The 10,978-nt window shown below is 29.0% G+C and overlaps 1 protein-coding gene across 2 annotated transcripts; it reads left to right on the top strand.

Annotated features, from left to right (window-relative positions):
- Positions 1-471: 471 nt before the first annotated feature.
- LOC123899769 (putative axial regulator YABBY 2) lies at positions 472-8,450 on the top strand. Of its 2 annotated transcripts, none has more exons than XM_045950982.1 (6): positions 472-835; positions 2,659-2,793; positions 2,870-3,002; positions 5,712-5,760; positions 5,872-5,947; positions 7,988-8,450. In XM_045950982.1, exons 1-6 carry the CDS (start codon positions 758-760, stop codon positions 8,096-8,098), a joined length of 582 nt encoding a protein of 193 aa, XP_045806938.1. In that variant the 5' UTR covers positions 472-757; the 3' UTR covers positions 8,099-8,450. The 2 variants fall into 2 exon arrangements, with proteins under 2 accessions (XP_045806938.1, XP_045806937.1); XM_045950981.1 differs by having other exon boundaries at positions 2,864-3,002.
- The last annotated feature ends 2,528 nt before the right edge of the window (positions 8,451-10,978 follow it).

The raw sequence follows: 10,978 nt of genomic DNA, 5'->3' as shown, positions 1-10,978 counted from the left end.
TAGTTGTACAGACATTTTATAAATATGGAGCAGGATTGGAGGAGGACATGATCTCTAGGAGGCAGTGCCCAACTCTTCTTTAAATTTCTATCTATTTTCTTGCTGATTCAAGGGATTTCCTTCTCCCGAAATTAATTTAGTTGTTTCGTTGTTGTTTCTTTCTATTGTATAAAAAAAATGAAATGTTAATTATTTTTTTAGAGTCTTCGGCTCAAACTCTACATATTATAATGTTTCTATCAACTGAGTTTTGTTTACGAGACACCGTGTAAAATTGTTTCAATTGTCATATAATAAAAAATCAACAATCTACCGTAACATGCAACTATTTTCAAAATATTTTTATAATTTAACAAAATACAAAATATTTACTATTAAATATCAATATAAAACTATTTTTCGATGTCAATTTATCTTTTGTATTTTCTTTTTCACTCTACTTATTAATAACTTGTTTTTCCCGACCAGACTAGTCCCATCTTAACCATTCACATTTTTGTACACATCCTTTCACTTTCTCTCTCTCTAATATCTTCTCATTAAAAAAAACATATTAAAACTTTTTTTATTTTTAATTTAACATTTATGATTCTTTGTCTTAATATATATTCCCCTTGTTTTCTATATAAATCCTTGATCTAAGCTTGTTCAATTTATTTCAGTGAAGAAATGAAATTCTCTACTCTCTGATCTGCTTATAAATCTACTCTACTAAGCACAACACAAACAAAAGGAAAGTTACAAATTTATAAAAAAAATGTCAATGGATATGAATATGATGGGTAATGAACGTGTTTGTTATGTTCACTGCAACTTCTGCAACACTACTCTAGCGGTACAGTTCTGAATTCTCTTGTTTTTTCTATCCTTTGTTCTGTCTTTCAATTCTGCTTCTAATTTATTTGTTATTTAACTGAATTTAACTCATATATATATGTTATATTTTATGAGAAATTAAAGTGCAACTGAATTTTGTTTCATAATATGCTGAGAATTTCAGCTATATATATGGTGGTGCTAATTTGAGGGGTAATAAAGAAATTTCTTATTATTAATATGAAGTTCAAGTGAATGAAGCAATTCCAAGATATTTATATGTTTAGAAATTAAGAAATGTATAATTTGAGATATATAGCTATGAATATAGGTAGGGCTATACTAACAGCACAACAGATATTATTAGGGTTCATTCTAATATATATGAATCCCTTTCCCTTTTTATATTTATGAATTTAATTGTTCAGAATAATAAATAATATCATGTGATCTCATATGCCAAAATTATCTTCTTTTTTTTTATTAAATCTAAAAAAGAAATTCCTTTCTCTGATGAGTCTGTCAAAGTTGGGTGGTATTCTGTTCATCATGATTTGGCAGTGAATGGTCATTTTTTTTTTTTAATGATCAATTTTTTTTCTTTCATAATTTCAGAAATGTTGTAGAGATCTATTAATCAAGTCAAGACAAATCAATTCCAAAAATCAGAAAGAAAAAAATAAATTTTAAATTTTTTTCTCTTTTATCATGAATTGAAATTACTTCTTTTAAGAAAGTAGTATCTTTATTTGTGTGTTGAAATTGAGATTAATTTTGTTGTTGAGTATGATAAATCAATCAAAATCTGAAACTTTTCTTTATTGATAATATTCATAGAGCCCTATTTTGATCTGTCTATGAATTTTCTTGTGTTGAAGTCATGTCATTTTCACACTCTCTCTCTAAATAAGAGCTCTTCTTCAGAATTTCTATCTTTTATCATATATGGCTTGCAGTGTCAGTAATATCAAAAGTGAATGCGCACCATTGTGAGAGTGCTAACTTTTTAATTTAACCAAATTTTCAATTTGTCAGTTCCTATCCCTATACATGTACAGTATACACACATCTCTCTCTCTCTTTCTCTTTCTCTTTCAACCTTATTTGTCCTCTTCTAAGAACCAACCTACCAACTGTTTGTTTTATTGCTTCTTTCTATATTTTCATAGAATTCATCAACTCTTCAATTACTATTTAGCTTCTTTCAATGGTGGTGTTTGGAAATTGGAAGTGTATATTCAATGTGATTAATTATTTCTTTTGATAACTTGTGGTTCTCAGAGAAAGGATTGATAATCCGGAGTCTGATTGTCAGATAAGTAAAGTCTGACCTAATATTTCGGAGTCTGGTATTCCTGATAATCTGGAGTTTGGTTGTTAGATAAGTAAAGTCTGACCTAATATTTCGGAGTCTGGTATTCCTGATAATCCGGAGTCTGGTTGGGAGATAAGTAAAGTCTGACCTGATAATCCAGAGTATGGTATTCCTGATAATCTGGAGTTTGGTTGTCAGATAAGTAAAGTATGACTAATAATTGTGTCTCGGCTAAATATATTGAAATAGTACAAGATGTGATAGGTTTTAAAGTTGTTAAAGATTGAGACTGGGAAGAAATTGATGGTCCAAAGTATAATTAAGCTATGAATTGAAAGCATTGAGAATCCCAATTAAGAGGAGAGAGAGATATGAGACTATATAGGCTTGTAGTTGTAGCTTTCTTACTGTTATTTGCATTAAATATGAGAGATTCTATCTATGAGGTTTTTATGTGAGTGTGAGATCTATAAAGAGAGATTATTGAAGTGATTTTAATTTAGATTTGCATTGTTATATGGTTGCAGGTTAGTGTTCCATGCAGCAGCTTGTTGACTATAGTGACAGTTAGATGTGGGCATTGTGCTAATTTGCTTTCAGTTAACATGGGAGCAGCATCATCACTTCAATCTTTTCCTCCTCAACAAGATCATCATCCTCAGGTATAATTTCATTTTCATATATTAGGTATAATTGCATAATAAACATTCTTTGAATTTGTTTGTAATCAAGTTTCAGAAACAGCAGCTTGTAAACTGTCATCAAGAAGCAAGTAGGAAGGAAGTTGTAGGATCATCATCTTCTTCATCTTCAAAATCCAAAGCTTTTCAGCATTTAATCCATGAGCAACCTAGGACTCCTCCGATTCGTCGTGAGTAAAACTCTATTTTTCTTCTAATTTGTTTACACATTTTGTCTTCAAAATTACTCCGATTCTAAACATAAGAGATGGTTTGATCCAAGTTTCACTTATGTTTAGGACATAAGAGGGTATTATTTAAAATTTTATTCATTTTTTGGTCTCAAATATAAAGGAAAAAAAATTTGATCAATTTTGCTTATATTTTAGACAACATGCACAAACTTTGGGACCAATTTCAATTTTTCTGTCTCCAAATTTTAGAGATGAAAAATTATAAAATAGAAATTTGTCTTTAATTTTGTTGATAAATACCATCAATAATTGAAGAATAGAAGATCAGTTTCATTTTTTATGTTGGTACAAAGAATTCAATTTTTTTTTTTAAGTATTCCACTTTAGGAAATTATTTGTTTAAAAATTTCAATTTTCAATTCATTAACTTCATACATTTTTATAAAAACTTAATACTTAAAATGTACCATAAAACATTCATTAGTATTTCTCTATTTTAAATAGTAATATATTTGAATTTAAATTTAAATTTGAACATGGATAAACCCTAAATTTACTCATTGGAATAGTATCATCCACTCATTCATTAATCTAATCCTAAATTATATAAAAAATAATAAATCATACTTTGTTTAGCAGTTTTGACATCTACTCAATAGGTAAAAATATGAAATGTCTTTAGACACACACCAATAATATGAAATGTCTTTTTAGTCACCAAAAAAAAAAATGAAATGCCTTTCTTGCTAATTGCTAATTGTTAGAAATGTTAAAATTGAAAATTAAATTTATTTTATGTTTTTAATTGCTATTTTTATGTCTTCATTATTGTAGCATATATTTTGAGTTTGAATTTGAATAACTCTCACTTGACTCTCTTAAATATCACTCTCTCCAACATAATAATAATCCCTATATATGTAATATTTAAATATATAAAACTCATCACTTTAAACCTTTTTTTAAGCCACTTTAAAATTGGTCACTTTTAATTTTTGTTGAGCAAAAAGAAAGATTAAAATGACAAAATTTTATATACTTTCAAAATTACTTACCATTTATTATATATATTTTGAGAAGTACATTAGAGAAAGAGTGATATTTTGAGGAAGTAAATTGAGAATTTGTTGTACAAAAAATAAAAAGTTGAAGATTTATTTAGTCTTTGAAATTTGAATAAAAATAACAAGATAATAATAGTACTAAAATTCAAAATTTTGACATCTTTATGAAATTTCTTGTACCTTAAGTACAAATTGATCTTATAACCCCTCTGGGTAATAGCATGTTATAATACTATATAGACTGAACAATTTTCGTTATTAGGCCAGCCTTAGAGTTAGAGGGTTGAAGGACAAAAGAAACCAGACTAGTTACTCCACAACTGGCAGAAATTAATGAATGTATGTAAAGCCAACAGATCATGATTGAGGCCACTTGTCCTAAATACTCAGTTTTTTCATAAGAGTGGCCGTTCATCTCTCTGAGTATACACTTTCTTTTTGTACAAAAACTACCCAAAATTGGACTATTATCTTTACATCATCATTTAAGTGTCCCCAACTAGATTGTGACATTACATAAATTAAATTAACCCCATCCTTAATTTATTGCAATCATGTTGTGCCCTAGAAGTAGAACAATATATTATACATGTGCAAATTTGTTTTAGAGAAAATTAATGTTCATTATAGCCACTCAAATGATAATTAATGGCATGTGTGTGTGGAGGAACTTTGAAAAATATATACTATACTCCTATAGTACTATAGTACTTCCTCCGGTCCTTTTTATAAGAAACAATTTGGAGAAAAAAATTTGATCCTTTTTATGAGAAACAATCATTAAATTTATTCTTACAATTCCATTTTTACCCTTGTTAAATTGTATCCATTCCAAAGTTATGCATTAATTAGAGTGATATATTCACTAAGGATAAATTAATACACCAAGGATGATAAGGTTTCTTGGTATGTGTGATATATTTACATTTACTATTTCAAGCAAGAATTTTTATCTCACTCTCATCATAACAGCTCATGATGATTCATATTGGTAGTGGTACTTCAATCCGTACAACTATAGTGGGTTTGAGTGAGTTTGCCCTATGTCCAACTAATGGATGGGCCTATTGTTAAATATTCCAACCCCACCTAATTTTGGTCCTCAATTTTTTTTTATTAATTAACCCCCATTTGTAAAATAAAATTCTTCATAATAATACATAATCATAGTCTCGTGAGTTTAACTCAATTGGTAGGAACATTGCATTATATATGCACATGGTTGTGGTTCGAACTTCGGCTTTCCCACTTATCCACTTAAGAGTAAAATTTTTAGCCACCGAACTACTTGACTAAAATATATATATATAATCCATAGTTTAATCGGAGGTTAAATATAGTTTGGTGAATGATTATTTCAATTAATATTTAAATTCGGATTTTTTAAAATGATTTGCTTTTAATTTAAGTTCATTAACCACTTGACTCCAACTATTTGATAATTTAGTGTGATGCTGGCCGTTGTAGAAAATCATAATTATTTCAACCAAAAATATTAATATTTATAGTTAATATGAGTAAATTTATATTGTTGATTTATTATATTTATATTTACATTCCATTCATAATGGTGAATATATTATATACAATTTGCTCAACAGTTCAAACTAATAATTTATATATAATCTTATGATTAACACAGCTCCTGAGAAAAGACAACGTGTTCCTTCTGCTTACAATCGGTTCATTAAGTAAGTAACATTTCTAAGATCAATAACTACATTAATATAGAGTTTTATCTTAATTAATGCTCTAAAAACTACATTATGTAAGAGACTTCTATATATATGTTTTGGTTGCAGGGAGGAAATACAAAGAATTAAGGCTGGTAATCCAGATATAAGTCACAGAGAAGCATTTAGCACAGCAGCTAAAAACGTGAGTGTTCAAACTTACTTCATTTATAACTATATATTTCCTTTTTCAGCATATATATGCATTCTGGCATGCACATGATTGCATGAAAGTTCTATATCTGTTTTTTTCCCATCACATGAGTGCATTACTTTTTTTTTTATGGTTTACTTTTTTTTTTTGAATGGCAAAGATATAAGTATATAATAATATGGAAATTTTATGGTTTACTACACAATACATTTCTAAAATTATTCCATTCAAAAATTTGAGGTTTATATCTATCAAAAAAATAAAAATAAAATCACGGTGGTAAATGATAATAAAAAATGTTCGGTTGCAAGGTAAGTAAAATCTACTTAAAAATTGTTTCTACTATAATTTGAATTCATATTCCCCCGTATAATAAGTCCAAGGAAAAGTTCATTGCAAAAGCGCATGTAAGTTAGCAATTGTTTCTTGACAAAAGCTGAATAAATTATAAAGCCATGACATTAACAAAGAAAGATTAGTATACTATACAAGCATCGGAGTTACTCGATTAATTTTTTTTTTCGTCTATCAAAAAAAGGAAGGCCAATGAGAAAATGCCACTCAATTTTATGATGAAAGTGGCATGTGAGGGTATATTTGTAAAAAAAAAAATTATTATTATGAATAAAATGTATGTGTATTATAGGCAAAATTTAATGATAAATGTATTAAAGATTGATTTTATCATATTTATTCGCTAACTTTAAACACCAACGTTAAATTTTTGAAGCTCTGAGCGAATTGTGTTTTGGAGTAATACCGCTACTTACATCATAAGAATATCATTTTTTTTAAAAGCAAAATTAGAGTGCAAGACATACTATATTGTATTCAAGACGTTTTAATTATGTTGATACCTTTTAAGTATCGCGTACCATCAGTACTCTAATAATTTTATTTAAGAAAAATAAGAGGGGAAAACAACGAGAAACTTGGGAAGATTAGGTCAATAGCAAAAGGGAACAAAATAAAGAGTAGGTCAATAGGAAAACTATTGTTAAAAATATTATCTGAAAAGCTCAAATAGAATAAAACTAGGAGAATGGGAAGAAAAAAAGAGTGTGGTGAAACAAGGAAGCAGATTTCCTGCAGCCGTTGGATGTCAATCAATGGTCAGGATTATTTTAATGTATATGTAATATAAACTGTCCGATGATAAATCAATGGCCTAAATCGATTACAGCGTGTAACTGCGTGCATTTATTACTGCAGCATATCCATATCCGTGAAACAAAACAAAGGAAAACAGTCCATAAAAAGGACTAGAAAATCAATCCAAGAGAAAATCAAATCAACACCTATCTCAATGAAAACGAAAGATAAGAAGATCATCCATATATTTCTAGTAAAACCATCACCAATACAAATTAGGCATAAAATTCCACCGCAAGTAATATTGATGTTGAAGTCATGACTAGTTATTTTATTGCACAATCATTGTCATCTCTAAAAATAAGAGGAATTCTAAAATAGAAACCTTTGAAAAAACTCAAACAATTATACCATCTCTATATTTTTTAGATATATTTGGCTAAGTCACATTCTACCTCTATTATATATTAAATTAAAAGTCATTATACTTATAGTGATGGATTTAGAGGTGGATTTCACTCTTTTTTTCTTTCAATTTTTTTTATTTCAATTCATTTATTTAAAATTTTAAATAGTGGTCATATTAACATGCTTAATTTGAATGATATTATGGAGTTATAAGATATTGACTTTGTGGCTAAGGTGAAGAATTCAAGTAGCTAAATGATAAATTAAGAATGAGAAAGTTCATTCTCACCTTCAATAACACTTATCTTTTTCGGAAAAATAAATATATTAATTTGCTATCCATATAAAAGAAATATGCTTTAAATTTTTTTTGATCAATTATCACTATAATAAAAAGTTGAAATTATCACAACTTTTTGCCACCCAATTTGCTCCCTTCAATCTATATATAGTTGGAATTGCAACTTCTAGATTGTAGTACAATTACTTTGGTACCACTAATTTATTAATAAAGTAAAAATTTATATGCAGTGGGCACATTTTCCTCACATTCACTTTGGATTAAAGTTGGATGCTAGCAAGCAAGCAAAATTGGACCATGGGGTTGGGGAGGCTACTCAAAAGTCTAATGGATTTTATTGATTCATATAAAATGGAAATAAGTAATATATGATTACAATCACTTGGTTCATCCATTTTGTTCTTCACATGGAAAAAATGAGGTTGATCAAATTTCCTATTCATATAACTGCATGGGGGACTCTTCTCAAAATTGACCTCTATACCTCACCTTGTTTAAGTAATAGTATATGTATTTCCCTTTCCTATAATAATGGTTCCAATTTCTTTTATTGTGATTGCATTAGTTATTATTATGTTGAACTTAGGTACTTGTTGAGTAAACATTATAAATTAAGCTTTGTTAAATAATGTTTTTTTTTTTTATAATGATGAGGGCCTAAGCCCAAATAATGTGTTTTTTTAATTAGTACTATATTATCCCTCTATTTATATAAATCTCATTTAATTCCCAAAATTACGAAGTTAATTAATGTCATTATTTAAGTAAATATAATGAATTATTATACAACTGTGATTGAGTGGAGACTGAATCGAGTTTGAATAAAACCGAGACCCAACCCAACAGTATATACTCGTGTGAAATACTCTTATGTTGTGTACGTGTTTAATTATTTTCACGTTATATATATTTCATTGGTTGAAATTTTAAAGTACTCAAGATTTTTAAGGCATTGAGATAGATTGGTCGCTTGAGTTTTATCGATGAGACATTGAGGCTTCATCTTGTCTCTTAACAAAACAGCAATGTTAATTGCTATGTTGATTATTAAATCGAGAGTAAATGCTTGCGGTTTAAAATAATACTACCTCTCAATCGATTTCATCAACTTGTTTATCATCCATCACCATTTTTAAATGAAATTTTAAGATCGCATTTTAGATGTGATCATGTGAAGGTGTTAAATCCATTTCATTGCATGTCATAAACCAAATATCTTCGGTTTTCACATCCTTTTGAGTTAACCCCCCGCAAAAGAAAGACTTAGCTCTTCTTTACTTGCAGTAGTTTGGAAAATTTGGAAGAATCGGTGATTTTTTTTTAATGATAAATATTATATTATATATATACGAAAAGGACAACAAAATGTCCAAAAGGGTACTACAAGTATACGCAATCAGAAACCCCACAACCAATCAAGACAAAACACAAACAATCAGACAAAACAAACACAACAAAAAAAACACCAAGAAAAGAAAATAAAATAGGCACACCGACTCTGATAAACCAAAAACATTAACATCTCACCACGAGAAGACTTGTCTCCTCTCAAAGAGAAGAAAATGATCTACCCCTGAGGCAATGCAAACTCCAATGAGTCCTCAACCAACCAAGACTACCAAGAATCAAGTCCGCATCCAAACAAACCCTAACGATTCCAACATAAAATATGGTGCATCCCACCACACATAGAAGGAATAGAGTGTGTGCCCTATCTAACAGATACTTGACAAAAAAAGTACCCTCCGAAAAGATTACATCATTTCGAGAGTTCCATATATAGTCCACACAATAACAAGCTAAGTCATATTAACAACCACCTCAATCTTCCTTTCTTGCCCACACCCATACCGAAAAAGCTCTCCAAAAGCTCAAGAATACCACGATGAGGCACCAACTCAAAACCCAACCACCTGAAAATATCATACTAAACTGCTGAAATTTGATTATAAGAAAGGACCAAATGTTCGGTCGATTCAGACCCGAATGCTCACAGAACAAACACAAACAATCACCATCATTTCTAATTATGCCTCGATTATAGAGATTTTGGCGAGTGGACAACTGATAAGTAATTAGTAATTGTCAAGAGAAGATTGCCACTTTTAAATTAGCCCAAATTTTTTGCACAAATAATCACAATGGTGATTTACCTAATCATCTCCATTCTTTCTCACTCATTTTTTTTACATTTTAAATCTCTAACTCTTAACCAATATTTTCCCCTTATTCTATACTACTATATTTCACATAATTAGTACAGTATTATTTTTCATTATAAGAGGATATATTAATCCATATACGAGTATCTCAAATCATTAATGATACGAAGCTTCTTCCCAAGAGTACATGAAATTACTAAAGCCTAAAGCAACTTTGTTTGAGTAATAATAATGTTGACAAGACATATGTTTAACACAGTGTTATATGTTATGAGTGGGCTCAATATGCGCATGCCATATGAAAAATGCAACTATTTAGCGATGCCCTAAATCTAAATCTAATGATGGGGTCATCGCTGTCCCAGAATCATATTGGATCCTTATTCAAGGCACGCAAATCACCACATTAATACATAGGCCTAGGACTACTACTTTACCAACAATTACAAATCCTTATCTCTCATTATGTACATTGTACTCCCTTCGTCCCACTTTGATCGACATAGTTGACTGTTGTGCACTATTCACACATATTGGTTTGACCTTATTTTTTTACTAATAAACAAAAATAAATATTAGCATATAAGATATTGTTTGATTCGTTTCGATGAGTATCGTCAAAATATCAAATTTTTATAATTTTTACTATTATACGATTAAAAATATTAATCGTCAAAGTTATGCATCGGTATGCGTGAAACAGTCAATCGTGTCAATCAAATTGGGACGGAAGGAGTATGTTCACTCTTCTCTGCCATTATTATCGAATTAATGTTTCTCTACCATTTTATTTATTATTTTGAAAAAGAATGTTTCTCTGCCTAATACTTGTACATAATTATTGCATTGTTTCTTTGTCAAAAAAAATAAAAAAAATATTGCATTGTTTCTATTTTTACTTCCTTAACATGTGCCTTAAGGGCACAAGTTAACATTCTCCAAAAAAAAAATCTTTACATTGAAATAAGTACTATTTATACTTTTTTAAAAAAATATATATATATACAATTTTCTTGATTTTTTTATCATATTTAGTTCTTTAATTAGTGTCCAAAAGAT

This window comes from Trifolium pratense, linkage group LG7 (genome assembly GCF_020283565.1).
Source record: "Trifolium pratense cultivar HEN17-A07 linkage group LG7, ARS_RC_1.1, whole genome shotgun sequence".
In the NCBI taxonomy this organism is placed as follows: Eukaryota; Viridiplantae; Streptophyta; class Magnoliopsida; order Fabales; family Fabaceae; genus Trifolium; species Trifolium pratense.
This window is presented reverse-complemented; position numbering and strand designations above follow the sequence as displayed.

Coding starts and splice junctions, on each gene's coding strand:
- LOC123899769 (XM_045950981.1), top strand. CDS start 758: ATGTCAATGGATATGAATATGATGGGTAATGAACGTGTTTGTTATGTT. Junction 836..2,658: donor TCTGCAACACTACTCTAGCG/GTACAGTTCTGA, acceptor ATATGGTTGCAG/GTTAGTGTTCCATGCAGCAG. Junction 2,794..2,863: donor AACAAGATCATCATCCTCAG/GTATAATTTCAT, acceptor TTTGTAATCAAG/TTTCAGAAACAGCAGCTTGT.